This window comes from Strix aluco, chromosome 8 (genome assembly GCF_031877795.1).
Source record: "Strix aluco isolate bStrAlu1 chromosome 8, bStrAlu1.hap1, whole genome shotgun sequence".
Taxonomy (NCBI): domain Eukaryota; kingdom Metazoa; phylum Chordata; class Aves; order Strigiformes; family Strigidae; genus Strix; species Strix aluco.
In genome coordinates, this window is record NC_133938.1 from 30,843,357 (window position 1) to 30,861,957 (window position 18,601).

At 56.7% G+C, this 18,601-nt stretch overlaps 1 protein-coding gene across 4 annotated transcripts; it reads right to left on the reverse strand.

Moving 5' to 3' along the window:
* Positions 1-159: 159 nt before the first annotated feature.
* On the reverse strand, positions 160-16,480 carry LOC141926253 (protein FAM163A-like). Of its 4 annotated transcripts, none has more exons than XM_074831686.1 (5): positions 16,453-16,480; positions 5,127-5,223; positions 4,561-4,583; positions 3,925-4,039; positions 160-3,225 (listed from the first exon to the last, which is right to left on the reverse strand). In XM_074831686.1, the coding sequence occupies exons 4-5, from the start codon at positions 4,015-4,017 to the stop codon at positions 2,824-2,826; spliced, it is 495 nt and encodes a 164-aa protein (XP_074687787.1). In that variant the 5' UTR covers positions 4,018-4,039; positions 4,561-4,583; positions 5,127-5,223; positions 16,453-16,480; the 3' UTR covers positions 160-2,823. The 4 variants fall into 4 exon arrangements, with proteins under 4 accessions (XP_074687787.1, XP_074687786.1, XP_074687785.1 ...); XM_074831685.1 differs by lacking the exon at positions 16,453-16,480 and adding an exon at positions 16,266-16,404; XM_074831684.1 differs by lacking the exon at positions 16,453-16,480 and adding an exon at positions 16,266-16,404 and having other exon boundaries at positions 4,561-4,781.
* Between the last annotated feature and the right edge of the window lie 2,121 nt (positions 16,481-18,601).

Below are 18,601 nucleotides of genomic sequence, written 5' to 3' on the forward strand. Positions count from 1 at the left end.
AGGCCAGAGGCAAGGGAGGAGGAGGGACACAAGAGGAGCAAAAGCAGGAGCAGGAAGGGTGGGGAGGAAAAATCCTTGCACCAGTACAGCTTCCAGGCAGCACTGGATGAACCCCGTTTTGTGTTGCCTGCCAAAGAACAGAAAGCACTCCTGTTTTGTATTTCAAAGTCCTCATTTATTTCTGACATTGAATTTGGACCCATAGCTGAGCAATGAAGACAGAGAATAATAACAGGAGGAATCTGAAGTGGAAAAAAATCTGGGATTCCTGCCCCTACCCTGTCCTGTTCCTCCACCATCCCCAAAACCTAACCCATAGTTGCATCTCCTGTGTTTCCAGCCCTTTTAGACTCGCCCATTTCTCTGTAGCCGTGCCAGACGCAGGCGTTGCGTTGGCCGTGAGGAAAACCCCCGTCCTGGCCTTCCAGCTACTCTGGAACTGCCTCTCAGCCTTGGCACCTCATTAGTGGGTGACAGGTCACGCTTAATTTGCGTGTGATGAAGATGACGATGTGGTTGCTTTCCTTTCACCAGAAGGGTGACCTGCCAAAGCCCAAGCCCCCAGCATTATTCCCACCCTTTGGAAGTCGCGGCCCGGCCCGTGCTGCCGTTGGGGTGGGAAGCCTTGTCGCATGCCAAGAGGTAGAGTTGGGTGCCGGGAGCCGCTGGGCTGGCGAGCTGGCTCTGCGCCCTCCGCGGGGCGGCACTGCAGGGCCCTCTGGCAGAGCATGTCCACGCGCTGCTGGGACGTACTAACTTCTCGTGGCTCCCGGCAGGATGGAGACGTAGCTGAGCAGAGTGGGAAAAGATGGGATTTACTGACACAGCCAAGACTTTTTTCCAGTTACAGACTATATTTTCAGGGAGGAGTACTGGCTGGATGGGATGAAGTAGGAGCTACAGACTATCATCCAGCGGAATCCAGAGAGCTTTGCTGCTGCTAACTTCTGTCTTCCCTCCTGCCTGCCCTTACTGTGAGAGGACGTTTAAAACCTGCTATCACTAGTTGGAGAATGAAAGGAGACTCTCTAAAAGAGATGCAGCTCAGCTGAGTCTCAGGATAATGGAAATAAAATGCCTTTCTGGGCCGGAGGTGGGGGAGATGGTGCGTAATGTTTGCTCAAAAGGCTGTGTAAAACACAGGCTGGGGCAAGGTGTTTGGTTACAAGGACCGTCACCCCATTTGGCGTTCATCTGGCTCCTCTCCTTTGGGTGGTTTGAGCAGAGGTGCCAAGGCATGAGCAGGTCCAAAGTGTAAATCAGCTGTTTGCCTGATAACGTAGACATTCGAGGCTCACATAGCATTTGCCTCTGTGCTGAGACCTACTTTTTCTGAGCGTGAACAGGGAGGTTCAGTCCAAATCCTTCTGTGAGCAGCAGGATGATTTCTAAATTGCGGTGGTGAAAAAAAACCCCACCACTCACATTTCTGAGCAGTTGTACCCTATATTGCAAAGGCACAGCAAGTTTCCTGCCATCGCCTCCAGCAGCATCTGCACGGCCGCGGGGATCCTTGCTGTCCAGGTCCCTCCTCCCTGCTGTGAATGGGAACCGCTCCGCCGAGCGGCCCTGCACCGGTTGCTATGGAAGTGCCTGTGAGTGATGGAGATGTCCTTCCAGTAATTTTTCACCGAATTTGATTTATCGAGGAAGAAGGAACTTTCCCACATTCATTTTTGCAGAAAGGCAGAGTCCCTGGCTGGCATTACCAGCCGCAGAGCCGGTGAACCCAGGTTTGGGTCTTGCACCCTCTTCTTCCAAAAGCAAAAGAGGGGGGACCCTGATCACCTGAACATCACTCTCCCGTGGGAGGTCGTGGGCCCCGCAAAGGAGGAGACATGACCTGGTTGCAGTCCTAAGCAAAAAAAGACGTGACCTGGTTGCTGTCCTGCTGTTGCTGTCAAAAGCAAAAGCCATCCTAAAGCCAACCTTCCTCTGGCTCTCCAGAGCTGTCAGGGTGGGCTGGGCAGGGCTTTGAATGCCAAAGGTGACCAAAACTGTGGTTATTTAGGGATGCAGCTCTTCCTGTAAGTAAAATCTTGCCATTTTTATGGGTCCAAGTTAAAATCGCTCTTAAGAAAGCTCGTGAAGAGTAGAAGAGGTGGGGGCTTTGGCCACAGAAGGCTCAGCCTGTGCCCGTTTGCGTAAGTGAGCGGTTTTGCGAGCAACTTTGCCTACCCCGGCGGTGATCTAAACTCATGTCTTGAACTTCTTCAGCACGTGCAGAGACCGAAGCGGGGGGGAGACGGTGTCCTATCTTACACTCGAACATAAAAGCTAACTGCTAGTGGCAACTAACGCAGTACGAGGGGAGCAGGATGATCCAGATCTTCCCTTCTTCGCTTTCCCATCGCCGAGCAGCGCTGCCATTCCCAGCCTGGCGGCGGGATGTGCCGGGGGCAGCAGCCGGTGGGTGGTCACACGTCGCTCCGTGTGCCGGAGGTGGCGGGCATCCCCTCGGGTGGCTGCACGGGGACACCGAAGGCCTCGCTCGGGGAGTCGGGGGAGCCTGGGGTAATTAAATTAGGTTGTACTGTACATAGCCCTCGTTAGAGAAGTCCCTTCAGGAGATAGAGTAGAATAATAATGACACTTATGATGGGTTCGGAGGTGGCCGGTTTAACGTCGCCCTTTGAGGTCTCTCTCGTCTTCTCGCCCGTGAAGCTTAGTCGTGCCGGGCGGTTCAGCAGGAGGACTGTGCTGGTCTTGGGCTGGGCTTACGGGGTCCTCTCTGCGGGACACCCCCCCCCCAAAGACAAACGAAAAGCCTCTTCCCTCGAGCGGGCGCCAGCTGGGGGCACCCTGTGCTAGTGACAATGGTGACTACACCTCCGTGCTGATAGCCCGCGGGTTCGGGAAGCTCTCGCGGAGGAGGCCATGGCGGCTCACCGGGTAGCTTTGCAGGGCGGCCATGTTGATGGGCGGCCCCATCTCCTTGTAGCACGCGGGGGTGTAGGTGACCCTCTCGCCCCCGTTGCGCACCATGTCGGCAGTCCGGATGTAAAAGGGGGAGCCGTAGGGGGAGCAGGTCGGGCAGTAGTTGTGAGCCCCGTGCTGGTTGAGCTCGCTGCGGGGGGACGTGGGGCTGCCCTGGCCATCCACCATGCGGGAGTTACAGGCGTTGCACGTGCCGAGGTGCGAGCGCATGGGCAGGTCGGGCTCTTCCTCTTCCTCCTCCTCCTCCTCCTCTTCCTCATCAGAGTCATCTTTCTTGCAGCAATAGTACTGCACGGAAGGGAAGGGGTTGTATTAGGGGGAGTGGAGCAGCCAGCGGGCAGATTCAGCTTCACAGCCAGCCCTGCCACCTCCCCGCTCCCCTCATCCCCCTGCCAGAGGAACCCTCCGCCGGCCTCTTTCTGCTTTGCTCCATCGGTACCCGGGTCCTGCAAAGCAGCCGGAGCCCAACAAAACCTGGACCTGAGCGTGGTGCAGGAAGCAGCTGCCAGGGAACTCATCCTCTCCCCTCCCAGAGAGGTTTGCAAGGGGAATGTATTTTACCATGCCAGGTGGAAACTCCTCCAAGTAACCGCTGTGCTTTTCATCACAGGGGCACTGCTGCGTGGCACAGGCTTCACATTAACTTTTAAAGAGCAGGAAGCTGTAGCTAGCTGTTGTTGAAAGCCTCCTCGTTTAATTTACAGGGGGAAAAAACAAATATAAAAACCTCCATCTGGTATTGCAAACCCAGCCAAGCCTACACCTAAATTAGCAAGCGCTCCAAATCCTCAAAAGCCTTAGGGGAGTCCCCCCGCACCAGGAGGAGGAAAAGACATAACTCTGCAGCACCTGGGAAAAAAGTGTTTCAACTCCCTGCCCATCACGGACAAACCCCCCCCCCCTTTAAGACCCTTCCTGCAGTTCAGCCCGAGGAGCAGCAATGCTGCTGGGGTTCGTGGCAAGATGAAGGGCGGCCACAGTGCTCACCTGTAGCCTACAGTAGCAGAGCACGGCGATGATGCACAGTAGGATCACTGTCGCTAGGATTCCCCCGGTGATAACAACAGTTCCTGCTGTCATCCGACCGATTCTCCATCAAACTCTGAAAGGCAGGGCCACAGGGACACACGTCACCCCAGGACATGAAGGTCACCTACCGTGGTTTCGTCATCCCATCACAGATGTGACACCCATGAGGCATCCCAAAATACCCCATCCCTGTTCCTCCCTCCCCAGCCAGAAAACTATCACCCAATATCATGCTCCTCCTCTTAGTGAGAGGACACCTGAGATGTGGCATCATGTCCCCTCGCTGCCATCGCTGCCTCTGGCTTGGGTTTTTTGGGAAACACCCCGCGGTCCACCCGCAGAGCTTCCCCCCCTTGCTGAGACAAAAGGGCTGATTTCCACCCTCCCAGCAGAAAATAGAGCTTCTGCTTCAAAACGCAGAGCAAATTTGGGGTTCCACCCGGAAAAGCCAAAGGGGAGCCTTTAAACTCTGCATCTCTGGCAGTCTGAGCCCCAAAAACACACCCCAGCTGCCTGCCAGGCACTGACAGGTCTAACATGAGCCAAGCAGCCCCCACTGCCATCCCCGTGCCGCGGGACCCAGGGGCTACTTACGTTCAGTGACGGAGGCGTTGGACCTGGAAGAAGTAGAGGAGAGGTGAGCTGTGGCCCGCTGGCACCCCTTGCATCCGCCCGCGTTTCCCTGCTTCCCGAGAACTTGCCTCAGTTTGGGAGCTGTGGGAGGCCCTGCTTCACCTCCCGCATCCCACAGGGACGGGGCTCAGCGTGTGCCTGCACCCCTGGGAGCCTCCGTGGTGCAAAAAGCATTCTGGGTCCTGCAGATGATGATGATCATGATGATGGTAATTATTAATTATTATTATAATAATTATGATTATTTTCTTTAATTTGGAGCAGGGAAAGGAGGCATTTCCCAAGCTTGGAGAAACACTCCAGAGGAAAAGGCTGTGCTATCAGCAGCTCGTGAATCACGCCGCTTCGCAGGGCGAAGGCCTGGCTTAGTCAGCGCTTGCCCTTTTCCTCTTTAATTATGGAGGAGGCAGATGCATCATCTCACAAGTGGACAACGTATTACGTGCCGCTGGGAAAGGGGCTCTCCTCTCCATCCCCTCTAGGGCAGGCAAGTCCCAGCATCCTCCTGTTACCCCCCAGGCACCTACCAGGAAAAGGACAGGCAGGGTGTCGCGGTCACACTGGCCCTGGGGTGACCGGCCGGGACAGGCAGCGCTGCATGGTCACAGGAAGAAGCCGGGGGCCCTGGGAGGGAGGACAAGGAGAAAAACCCACCACCGTCAGCTCATCCCCCTGCCCAAGGGGGCTGCCCAGTGTCCCTATCCCCGCTGATGCCACCTCTGTCCCCACAGCGGGGCTAAATAAATTGCTTTTTTAGGGAGACTGGCAGGAAAGGTGAGTGCTGCAAAGGTGGGTAAACCCAAATCGCTGTCAAAGGACAATCCTGCGCCCAAAACCTGCGATTTCAGCCAAAGCGAGAGACTTGCACCCAAGAAGTGGGTGCACCCATCGCCCCCATCACCCCCCCACCCTCCGTTGACCCTTGATGCAACCACATTTCATTATTGGTCCCCGCATCCCTCTGTGCCTTGCCCAGAGCAAGGCTAATTGATAGGGCCCAAGTGCCAGGCGGTTGCAGCCGAGGAGATCTAATTACCCGCTCGCCACTGGCCTGAATTGACGGAAGGAGGTGGCAGCTTCCAGACAAGACCCACCCAACTCTGCCCCAGCCCCTCGCTGCCACCTGTGTTGGTGGGCACCGCAGGGAACAACCCCCCCCCGCCCCCAACATCACCCACCCTCCTCACTCCGCTGCAGCGATTTGCAGGATCCGGCCTGCTGCAAATTGATTTTCAGCTCTTGGAAAGTTCCCGTACGGAGCCAAAAGGTGGGCGTGCATTGGATTTCCTCCTCAAGCCACTCTCGCACACAAAACAAAGGAAAAAAAAAAACAAACCCTGAGAAATCAATAGGTCTATAAGCCAGCTAATATCTCCATCCATCAGGGGACCCGACAGAGAGCTAATAATAGACCCTGACACGCTTGGCTCCTGTGTGCTGTTACCAAACTGCACCCCAAAACACAACCAGGGATAGTGGGGGGGCCATGGGGGAGCCTTCGATGGAGTTACTGCCTTCCCAGGTGGCATCTTGAACAGGGAAAAGCTGATGGCAGTGGCTGGAGAAGGCAAATGTTGACCTTTGATGACCCCCGAGAGGGACACGCCGTGAGCCGGGCAGTGATGGATGATGCAGGCAGCCGTCCGTATCTAGAAAACTTCATTTCATGGGAGCTGTGATTTGATTTAGAGCTCAGGGAGCAGCATCCAATTAGCCCGAGGTTTGGAGCGAGCAGGCGGCCTCTGAGAATGACCCTGGGTGGGAGGGACCAGCCCTGGGGACCCTTTGGTCACCTCCAAGTCCGACTGACGCTGCCGCGAGGACGGCTGGGCTTCCACGTGCCCCATCTCTGGCATTCCTGTTTCTGCGGCTGCCGGGATCAGCGTCTCACCAGCCCCCCTCAGGAGCCAGGTTCTTCCTTATTAAAGTAGTGAATGTTAAAAAGAAAAAAAAGCAAAAATTAAAATGAACCAGAAGAGAAGTGCTGCCTTTCCTCATCTCTTTGGAGGTGATGCTTTCAGAGAGGGGGAAGTTTCCTCCCCTCCTCCCCCCCAAACCCTGCTCACCGACAGCCTAGCAGTTCTTTTTCTACCCACTTTGTGCCTATAAAATATTTCATGCCTATAAAACAGCCTTCTCTAACCCACAGCTCTCTTCTGCAGGGATGCAGAAGTGGATGTAACACCTCCCAGGGAGGGAGCAAGAGTCTCAGTCTCAGGAGTAATTGAGGTCTTGGGAATTACAAGGTAAATATGCCCAGAAAGGGGCAGGACAACTACAGCAGCCTTTTCCAGCCCTTGCACGGGCCACACAACAGCCCCAGCAGCCGCAGCCCTGCCGCTGGGGATCAGCCCATCTCCATTTTCCATCCACTCCCTGCAAGCACACCCCAACCTGCCAGGCATTTTGGGCTCCACTGGGCTTGGGCACCGCACGGCCCCACCACCCCATTTTTAGGGGTCTCCTAAAAGCCTTGGGTTGCACTGTGAGCCGAGCTGAGCCCGCGGCTCCTGCAGCAGGACGGGATGCAGAGGCATCGCGAGGGGATGCACATCTTGCAAAGCCAGACTCCCAGGGGCGCAGTCCCATTTCTCTTTCTGGCTTAAAAAAGGAGTTGAGAGTTGTTAAAATATTTAAATATCCCACACTGAGCAGATGCCTTGGTGCTCGCCACTCACCTGCCCCTGGGTGGCTCAGGAGAGGGGGCTACAACCCAAGGGCAAGCGTGGGGACCCTCCAGTGCACAAACCATTGCTGAATAAAATCAAGATTTATACAAGCGGGGCTGCATTACCCTTCCCTGGCTTTCAGGAAGCGATTCGAGATGTTAGGCAGTGGTGTCACTCTGTCCCCGGCGGAGGGAGGGTCCCTGGCCATATCGAACTCCTCCGGGCAGGCGTGCAAAACTGCTTGCTGCAGAGATACATTTTCTTTAATTGATGTCGCCTTGCAGCGCAAAGTTACGGCCTGAAAAGTGACTCTGGGAATGAGCGGCATCTCAGGCTTCTATATTTATTCTCCTTCAATGACGTTCATCACAGATTTGCACAGTTTGCAAGTCAATGGGAGGTTTTTGCCAGCTGCCAGCACTCTCAGCCCAGCTGAGAAACTCCTGTCCTTCCTCGCCTGGTGCGTCCCACCAGCCCCAAGCTCACCCCCACATCCAGGGTCAAACACGAACATGGGAGCAAGTTTTAGGCTCAGGCAGAGCATGGCTGTTTGCCATGAGCATCATGCTGAACCTCACCGGCCAGTCCTGCCCCAGCCTGGGCTCTGCTCTCCCGATTTTGCTCTGCAGCTCACGGGCTAATTCAATGAAATGTCTGCCTGGTAAATTAGCCCGGCTGCTGCCTTACCAGAATCATCTCCCAGGGCCTAATTGGAAAAAAACAGCATCAGGGGCTGCCTTTTCAAAACAGATTATGGCAGCAAACAACAGGGCAGCTTTCAGGCGGCTGTGGCCTGCCCCACAGGGGCTCAGCTCAGCGGGATTCAGGTGGATTCATCCATGGTTGCAAACCTTGGCGAGGTGGGGAGGATACGAGCAGTGCAGCCCCCCCCAGCTGCAGGGCAGGATGGGCGCATGGGGAGGCTGAGACCCTGCAAACTCATTGCACACGTCAGATGCTGTGAGCTGCAAAGTGTAAGGGGACGAGTCGAGTCGTGAGGGAGCAGAAACGAGGAGACCCCCTCCCCAAATGAGCCGAGCCCAAATGAAAGTCCAAAGAGTGATGGCAACGTGGGATGCAGGAGGATGCGGGGGGCTTCAGTCAGCCGACAGCCCCCAGCAGCCCCTCTCCAGCCCCAGCACTCGGCCCCAGGCTTCTTGCCCAGGTCCCAAACTACTGGGTCACTTTGAAGCCTTTAAACTCTTAATTAAGGGATCCACAGGGGTCACCAGGGAGCTGAACCTACTGCCTGCACTAGGCCCTCTGAACACTGATTTTTGGAGGGGTTACAAATTGCTGCTTTGATTTACCCTTGCACATAAGCTTGCTTAAGCCCCATCACTTTTGGGAGGACCAGGATAGGACCAGCCCCTTCTGACTTTTGATACGCTGTTAATAAATATATTGAGGAAAAAGCATCTTTAAGGCATAAGAATTTCCTGTGGTACTGGGGCAGCCAGAGCAACCCTGCTTCCTCCTGCAGCAATAACACCTCTGGGAGTGGCGGTGGGCTCCGTGGCTGGTTCTACCTGAGTTATATTTGAGTTTGGACCAGACTGCAGACAGAAATCACAGCAGCAGTTGGGAAAACTTTGATTTTAGCCTGCAGCAGAGAACACCGAACAAGGCTTCTCCCAGCAGAAGGGGTGTTTTGTGGGACTTGAGGCTTTTCTGTGCTGCGACTCCTTCGGTGCCTTGAGCCACGTGGGGTTTGGCCCAGCAGTTTTGCAAAGAAAACTGCAGCCAACCCCCAGCTCCTTGCTCCCGGCCACCGCAAGGACAGCCAGGTCGCAGAGGTGACACTGTCCCCCAGCTGAGGCTCCGGCGATTTGCAGTCAGTCATCAAAACCGAAAATCCCGTGCCCTGCCGCAAGCCTGCCCTTGCTTTCCCTCCACCACCCGCACTAGCTCGCCGGGGCTCCCTTCTGCCTCCTCCCAGCCCTGCTCCTGCCCAGCCAAGGGATGGGAAAGAAGAAACACCGACAAGGTTTGGAAACCAGCTCTTGCAAAAGCTTTGTGGAAAAGGCAAGATATTAATCACAATTAACAAAAATCAAACCGTTTCAAGGGTGGCAGCCACCAGCCAGACCACAGCTCCCGCTGCTAACACCATGCTGCCGACCCACCAAGCCTGAGAGATCCCCTCTCTTGGCTGTCAAACTCTGCCCAAAACCACCTTCTTGCCAACCCAGGTTGGCTCCCTCCCACACCGGGCCTCACCCTGCCCTGCGGGAGCCCGACAGACCTTCCCCGCCGGCGGCAATTGCCTTTACAACCACGTAGGACCACGCATCCCCCTCTGATCCCCGGCTGCATGTGGCAGTGAGTGAAGCCCCAGCACGTCCTGGGATCCCTGTCCCAAGGACACCTCCCAGAACTTCACAGGCTTTTGGAGGAAGGGTGGCTTTGCAGCCTGGGATGTCTCAGGCACGGATTACGCCGGTATCTCGTTACTTGGGCATCTCATCTGCCCTTTATCTCCCTAAGCGACTATTCAGATCCTGACTCCCCCGCCTGCGTGGGGATGGAGGGACATGGTAGGGACCATGCCCCCAACCCATTCTCCTGCCATCAACGTGATACTGCAAAGCCCACAGCACGGCCAGGGCTACGCCTGGGTCTAGGCAAGTCCCTATATAATTACACCCTCTTTACAGCTCCTCCTCATCACAGGACAGCTTAAAACCCAGATCAGGAAAATGACACCTCCCTCCTCATCCCTCCACACATCTCCACGCTGCATTTGCTCAGCCAGCTGCCGATCAGCCCAGCCCAGGAGCCATGGTGGGTGGGGGCAGCCCCGGGAAGGGATGATGTGCAGCCCCAGACATGGGGAAGGCATCAGACACAGGCAGCCCACGGGGGGATGCGATGGAAGTGTCCCTGGCCTGACCCACACAAGTCATCTCCTGCCGCTGCACCCAGGGTCCCTCCTGGGGCTGCTCCCAGCAAAAGCTGCGGCCAAGCCCAGGCACACGTGCTGGGGAGCTGCTCAACCACGGTCCCAAAATAACCAGGGACAAAACTGGCAGCATCCAGCCAAGTTGCACAGAGAAGGGCTTTTGAGATTATCCCACACGTCAGATCCCTGCGGGCTCTCCGGAGCCAGCCAGGGCCTGGCCAGCATCTCTGCCACAGGCACCATCCCTCCCAGCACCCAAATATCCCCCGTGAAGGGCAGCCGTGGCAGCAGCATCCGTGCCGGGAGCAGAGCGAGGCCGTGCACAGCTGGGATGCTGGGCATGCCGCAGGTGAGACCGATCCTTGCCTAAAAGCCAGAGCATTTTTCCCCACAGGAGCACTGAAGGCTTGGGACCATGCCCGTGGCCACGTGAGCAGAGAGCCGGAGCCCAGGCTGGATCTTGCCGTACCATGGATCCCTGGAGGACACAGCCTGGGAGAGCAAGGACTTGGGTCTGATTTACACACCATGTTGCCCCTATATCCCCCTGCCACAGCAGCACCTGGGTGTTTACAGCGTAGAGCACAAGAGATGGATCCCCATGAGCACAGAAAGGAGTAGGAAGAGTTATTTGCTTCCACCCAGACGTCACCCTTGGTGTTCACACAAGCTCACTGCACTGGTGTAGGTATCCCACGACTCATTTAACCCCGTGGTAAAGCACTAACACAGCACAGTGTTGGTGCTTTACCCAAGCATTTCCCCTGCATCAGCCAGAGTTCCCACCACTTGCCCAGGAAAAGGCAAGAAGGCACCAGCAAAGCAAAATGGGGCAGCAGGGATCCCTTTAAAAGCTCTCAGCCTTCAGCCATCCCGCACCGAGGCCTCAGGGCAGAAGAAGGTCCAGGCGATGGATCAGGGTCCTGCTGGTCCTGCAGCCTGGAGACCCTCCCCAGCAATGTGACGGAGCCAGCCTCCCTTCGAGGATGCTCTGCTGTTCATTCCCAGCCCTGGGAGGGTATTTCTCCAGCATTCTCATTGCTCCAAGATGAAACCTTCACCTCCTCGGCACCCATTTATTTTCATATCAGAGGGCTCTTCCCATCAGGGCAAGGAGACGAAGACCTCAGCCATATTCCTCCATTCCCTGGGAGCTGCAAACACCCTGTGGAGATAACAGTCTTCTCCCCAGTTTGGTTTTCTTGCTGCTCTACCATGGGAAGGTGCGTGCTCTGCTCTCCAGTGGGGCTAATCCCACCGAGGGACTCAGCGACACCAAATGCATCTTCATTCCAGGCAGACAATGGAAGAGGAGGATCAGTCCCAGCAGAAGCATTGTGCAACACAGTCTGGAGCATCCCCAACCAGATCCGACTGAGCACAGCAGCGAGTTTCCCACTAAAGATTTTTTTCATTAAGTCAGTGTCTCACCAGCTTTCTTTGACATGACCCCCAGGACAGCTTCTCCTCCAAGGCACGGCTTTGTTATCTCCCTGCTTGCCCCGGACATCGGTGCCATCCTGCCCTTTCCACCTCATTTCCATCATTCCCATGAAAATCCTCTGCCCAGTTTCCCAATTCCCACCCGGATCTGCCCTTGCTGCCCTGTCCCCGTTCCTCCCAGCCTGATGTATAAAACACCACTTGTGCAAAACCTTTCCATGTAGCAGCAAGCTCTGCTCCCGAAACCAAAGCCCCGGGGAAAAGCTCTGGCTGAGGCTGGAGCCTCTGTAATCCCATCGGCTTCAGTCCCCCCAGCACAGCACGCGCAGGCAACGCTGTCCGAGTTGCACCGGGGCGGATCTGTCGTGCCTCAACGTCACCCAATTTATTTGTGTTGCTAAAATAAAATAAAAATTCTTCTGCTCAATCCCTGGTTTTAACTCTTGCCCTCCTGCAGCCCGGATAACATTATGGGGCTGGTGGCTGAAACTGTGACTGTGTGTTTGAGGGATGCTGCTGCCTGGGGAGATGCAGGGGACATCCCCCCATTGTCCTGCCAGCACCTGCCCTCCCGCCTGCCTGCGGGCGTGCCAGCGAGACAGCCACTGCGGAGGGATTAAATTAGCAAAGACATCATTAGGGGTAACTGGACTGTTTACCGGTTGGGTGGCATGAAGGAAGATGAGCTTTGTATCTAACCAGGAGGAGAGGGGCCACCAGCATCCCTCTCAGCTCACGAGCTCTCTTTAAACCCCATTTACAGCTGGGAAAGCTATATGGATGTGTCAGTGATGCACTATACTTTCCCATTCGTATTTCAGCGCTCGCCTGATGTTCATCTCCCTCCAGCCCCAGATATGAGTTAAAAAGGACTCGACCACAAGCCATCAGCATCTTTAACAAACCAGGAGCCGAAAACCAGGGCTGGTTACATCTCTGCCCTCTTCTAGCCAGGCAAGTGCCCTTCAGCATCAGGGAGCAGATAACCCTCAGACCACTGCTCCTCCAAGAAAAAAACCAACCCCAAAGCTGGTTATAATTTAATCCCATTCCTGCAGTAGCTGCAAATCTGCATGGTGCTTGGGAAATGTCCTTTTTTTCCATGGAAAAGGGAGATGGAGGGCACCGTGGCCCAGCCCTGGGGAGGAAGGCGCCGGGAAGCGCAGCCTCTTCCTCCGCATGATGCAAGACCTGCTGCTCCGACTGTCAGCACCCCCCCGGCATGTTCGCTTGGAGTAGAAACAGAGATTTATTTTAATGACTCATTAAAGCCTAATTGCATTCAGGCAGCAATACAGAGAGAGGAGCCTCCCACGTGAGGCAGTACTACAGTCAGGAGGGCTCTCAAAGCCTCCCCGAAAGCACAAGGCAGACAGACTGTCTCTTTTCCGTGGGGCCAGACAGCAGGGCAGGTGCTGGCTCTGGAGCAGCATTGCTTTGCAATCGGGATCCAAAAAACAACCCAGAAAAGTCTCTGTTCTTCTCTGCATTTGCCTCTGTCTGCCCAACATGACGGCTGCCACCAGCTGCTCACCCCTGAGCTCCAGGGAGGAGACGCAGCCTGCCCTGTAGGTTGGATGCCCATCTCCAGAGCCTCAGGCTGGTGGCTATTTCGGGGGCTGGCCATCTCCTAGCCTTAAGGACACATGTGTTTTTAACCCCCCTGTGTTTCTAAGGACCCCACAGCGGGAGCGGGGAGCTCAGCAGGGAGGGATTTGTGCGGGAGCCACCACAGGTCACCCCGGCAGAGAGCCGGACACGGCACAGGGAAGGGACGAGCTGCTCCTCCCAACTCAGGGGCTCCCTGGGTGGGGGAGAACAAACCAGTCATACTAAAAACCAGCCAGCTTGGAGGGGAACCAGCCAAAACCCTGCTGCCTGCAGTCCAGGTACCCCCTTGCCACTGACATCACCCATGAGGAGCTCTGGGGTCTGCCTCCTCTGCTTTTTTGGGTGCCCCAGCTGGCTCTGCCCACGTACCTCGTCCTTCCCAGTGGGATACAGACCCAGTGGCAGCCACGTCACCCATGGAGATGGGAGCTTACAGCCGCCCTGACGCCCAGGGGCCCCCATCCCTGGGACGCATGCTGGGAAGCCCATCCTACTCTTCTCACCCACACAGACAGAGGGGGTCAGTCGTTATCGACCTGCAGCTTTCTCCCCCTGGAAAGCTGCCCCACACAAGGCATGGGAAAACCACAGCCCCCCTTTCCCACTCCACAATTCGGATGCCTGTGGTACCTGCAACAATCCTGACCCTGTGCCATGGGAGGACAGCCCACCTGGGGACAACCACCCCACGGGACAGGCAGGGGTCCCCAGCCACAGCTCTGCTTCCCAAGCCAATGGCAATTCTCCCTCCGGGACAGCCCATCCAGCAGGATCCTGGACTGTGGTCCATGGACTGTGCAGACCCAGGGAAAGCTGGAGCCATGCGCTGCTCTGCGCCAGCGCAGGCGCACAGTCCCCATCCCCAACTCCACTGTTGGGGTAAATCCAAGCAGAATCCCTCCAGGATCACGTTCAGGAGTGACTTTTCCATAAAGCCACAGGAAAATCGCACCCACGGTTGCTTTACGGGACCACTCACACTCCTTTTACCCACACAACACAACCAGGCACAGATGGATCAGCTCTGCAGAGCTGAACTCTTTGCTGGATTTCAGATCAGCTTTTTTTTTTTCTAATTGACTTGTCACACAGCGGGGATACAGACTCATCCATCGCTCAAGGTGCTCCACCTTGCCCAGCCAGCGCTGCCCAGTCAGGCAGGAGTGGGGCTGGCTGGGATGGTCACGCACGCACCATCACAGGCGCCCAGCAGGCAGAAAAACTGCCTCGAAGTCTCTTAATGTCTCCTGCAAATGAAGTGTGAAACGGGCTTTCAAGAAAACAAGGGTAACAGAGCCTCAATAAATATTTCATCCTGGTGGGAAAGCAGCAATGGGGAAGGTCGGGCGGGCAGAGATGCCAGGAGGGATGGGGGGCAGCAGGGATGGAGGCTGGAGGGGGAGAAGAGGGAGGCAGCCAGGGCAGGGAACAACGAGAACACCATGGCCTGACCTTATTTCTGTTTGTCGCTCGCCCTGAGGGCTACCAGGTTTGAGGCATGCCCATAAAGTGGACCCCAGAAAGGGGAGCAGCTCTTGTGTTACTGTTCGTGCCCGTGGCTAAGCTGGGTGATTCTGCTCCAGCCAGAAGCCAAGCGCCCCTGAAAACCCCATCCTAACGCCTCCCAGCAGGCAGGCAGCGGCCTGGGTCTCCTGTTGGTCTGTGCACCCAAAATGCTCCCATGCAAAATGGCTGGAGGAGACTCAGCGTTTCTCCAGAGGGGAGGGTTTGCCGAGTGGAGAATCCTCTGCACCTGATTTCCACCCTGTTAAGGATCTTTCGGGTTGGAGCAGAGCTGGGCCAGGCTGCCTAACCTAAGCAGGGCTCTGGAGTCGGCTGTCCTCAGGCCTGCGGCCAGGCTGAAATCCAGCGCTCTGGAAAGAGAGGGGAGAGGATCTCACATCCCAGTGGAGACATCGCTGGAATGGGATTGGACTCACTGATCACCCCAGTATTGGGAACAGCAGCCCGGAGCCACTGTTTCCTCTTGGCTTTTCAACAGGTGAAAAAGCCCTTCCTAGGAAAAGCCATTCTCCCCCTCCCTGGCAAAGCCCTGGTTAGAGCCCGTCGGATCCCACGGGGCGACACCGAACACCAACCAGCAGCCCCAGTACACCCAGTGCCCTGAAACAGCGACTCGGACTTGGACAAGCAAGGGGCAAGGCTGGGGGAGGAGAAAAAAAAAAGCCCCCAGTAATACAAGCCTCTGTCAGGGTGGAATATTCCACCGCACCTTCGAAAATCTCTCTGCTGGAGAAACAATCAATAGCACGCAAACGAAATCCAGCTGAAAACACCAAATGTTTCCACATGCCCTTTTGGAGGGAATTAAATCCTCCAGGATAACCTTAGGAGAAAACAAAAGCCAGGCGAATAACTGGAGCGCAGGTCTCCTTTAATTACCGCAGCACGGTGAGAGATAAAACAGAGATCCTTCAGAATAAACAAAAGGATTTGATTTCCTCCACTTCAGCAAAGGCAGCCACCATTTCCGCGGAGAGGTTTGCTAGCGAGGTTGGGGATTTGTCGGGCCGTCATGTCCTTGCTGAATGGCAAAGCTTTGGGCTCCCACCGAAGGAGCGAGAGGCTGAACCCCAGGTTTGGGACTTTCAAAACTTCTCCTGGCTGCGAACAAGTAGGGTTTAGAGACGGGCAAACTCAGTCCTACCCACCCCAGCAGCCAGAAGAGTTAACGGTGACCGAAAAAATCCCAGCTCAACGCGAAGTTGGACCACGTAACCCTGAGAAAATAAGTCAGGACCTTCCAGGGAACCACAACCCCGGAGCTTCGCCAGGATGAGGCCGCGGCGCAGGGGCTCAGCGCGGCCCTGGGGTGCTGGGCGCGGGGTGCTGGGCGCACCCACCCTGCCCTTGCCACAGCCCCCCACTGCCCGGTCTCCCCACCGCAGCCCCAAATTCAAGCGTGAGCCTTCCCCTTGCCCCGACCCCCCTGCGAAGCCCGAGGTGGGGGGGAAGGAGAGCAGCGGGGTGCCCCGGCCGTTCCGGGGTGCCCCAGCCGTCCCGGGGTGCCCCAGCCGTACCTGGGCGCCCGGGCAGGAGCGGGCAGGAGCGGGCAGCGGCGCAGGCAGCAGAGGAGCCGGGTCCGGCAGCACCGGGGCGGGCGGCTGGCGGGGCAGGGGGCGGGGGTAGGAAGGGGAGGGCCGAAGGAGGAAGATATCGATAAGAATAATAGCGATAATAATAAATAAGAGGAAGAAGAATAATCACCGGAGCGGAGGAGCGGGAGAGCCGAGGCGGGTCCGGCTGGCGGAGGCGGAGGGGGGGGGGAGGAGTTTGCCCGGGGGCCGGAGCCGCCGCCCACGAGCACCGCCCCCCAAATGGGCTGCCGGGGGGGCGCAGATACGGGCTTGCTCCCCCCCGAAGCTCCTCCGCAGGGGAGCCGGGCTGGGGGGGTGTCAGGCCACGGCCCCCCCCCAGCCCCCGGGTGCCTGCCCCACGGTGGGGAAACAGGGGGGCACCCACTCAGCATCCCCCCAGCCTACACACCAGTGCCTGCAGCTCTCCCGGGGGGAGCACACACTGGCAGCATCCCCTGAGCGCCCCCAAACTCCCAGGTACCCTTCAGGGCACCCCCGAAGCCAAGCCCTGCAGCACCCCGGGCACTATCAGACCTGCAACATTCCCAAGCCCGAGTCCTGCAACACCCCAGGGCACCCCAAACCGCCTCCCCGAGCCCTGTCAGTGTCCCCAGTGCTGCTGCCACCTCTGCCTCAGCCCCGTGCCAGGGGTCTGGAGGCTCCAGCTCCTGCTTGATCCATCCCACCACATCCCAGGTCACAGCACCCCTCTGGCCACCAGCACAGGCAGGGATCTGGCGCTTGCCAAGAGCCGGGAGAAAAATCCATCACACTGCTGTGAGAGGGATGAGCCAGGGCTGGGGGGATGCCAAGCCTACCCACTATTTTTCATACAAGATGACCCCCCTCTCCACAACCTCGGTCAAACAGAGCCGACCTTTAGCACACATCAGCTTCCCAGTGTGAGGCCGGCTGTGCCACGACTGTGCTCGGCCCATCGCTGCGTGGCCCCGAACAATCACATGCACACGGAAAGGTGTTGCCCCCAGTAAGTGTTTTCAGCTGCTGGGAAGCTTTGAAGCTCCAAACCAAGAGTTTAAGCTGGGGAAGGTGCAGCTTGCAGCTGGCATCGCCTTCGGAAACGGAGAGCCGCTTGCCTCTGTGAGCTACGATAAAGATAATCAAATCTCATGCCTTGCACCGTGAGCTGGCTGTTGCGAGGATTACTGTGTGAGGAGAACATGTGTTCGCCTGTTTCGCTCTGCTTTCGGTCTCTATGGGGCAAGAGAGCCACTGCAAGGCAGCACAGCTTGGTTGGATTAATGCAAGACCTACGCTACAGCGAGTCGGTTGAACCCTCCTGTGCTTCAGTTTCTTCATTTTTCAGTAAGGGACACCACCAATACTTTTCCTCCCTGTAGAGCAAGCTGTAAAGCTGGGGAGAAAACACCACTCGCCTTCTCCTCCGTCACCCTCACCGTCAGTCAGGGCATCCCGTTGGCCACAGATTGCTCTCCCCGTTACCCCAGCCCAGCCCTCGCAGCGGCTCACTGCCGGTGCCAGGAGCCCGACCCGCTGGTTTCTCCCTGGGTTCCAGCAGCAGAGCTGAGCCGGGAGGAAATAAACACCGTTTGGATGCAAATGGCTTTGCGCCTTTAGCAAAAGGGCAGGATGAATTATGAAACGCAAAGGCGAGATAAGTGGATCCTGTCACAGCACTTACCCTCCGTGCCGCAGGATCGAAGCGGCTGCCGGCTGCGACGGGCTGCGCGGCACACACGTACGGCCGCACACAGCCCGGGCCGGGGGGGAAGCCTCCCTATTCCCCTGCCGACAAAGAATTCCGCATTACTGACTCCGGCACGTCAGAGGGCTGGTAAATACGGGGAAGCATCGTGCCGAGAAAAGCGAGCACGTGGAGTATTTCTGTGGAGGGTAGTAGAGATGTGTTTTCCCTTAGCTGGGCTTCAGAGCTGCTGGAGGGATGGGAATTAAAGACATCCAGGCGAGCACAGAGGAGGAGGAGGAAGAGGAGGCCATGAGAAGTGAGAAAGTAATTTCCTGGGCTGCTCTGGGCAGGATGCAAGGAGGTGGTGGCAGCCCAGGACACAGAGAAAGCCGCTTCTCCCCTTGGAAAGTAATGCCTCGGGAGGGATTATTACAGCTAATTCAGGATCTGACATGTCGCTGTTTCCAGGGATGGACGTGGAAAAGAGTTTCTTTCGGATTAAGGAGTCACTTGGCTAATGCCGGGCTGAGATTGCCCAGATCCAGATCGTGCTCCTCCATCACCCCCATGGCTCTGGTCCAAAGCAGGCAGGTGCTGCAGAAGATCACGA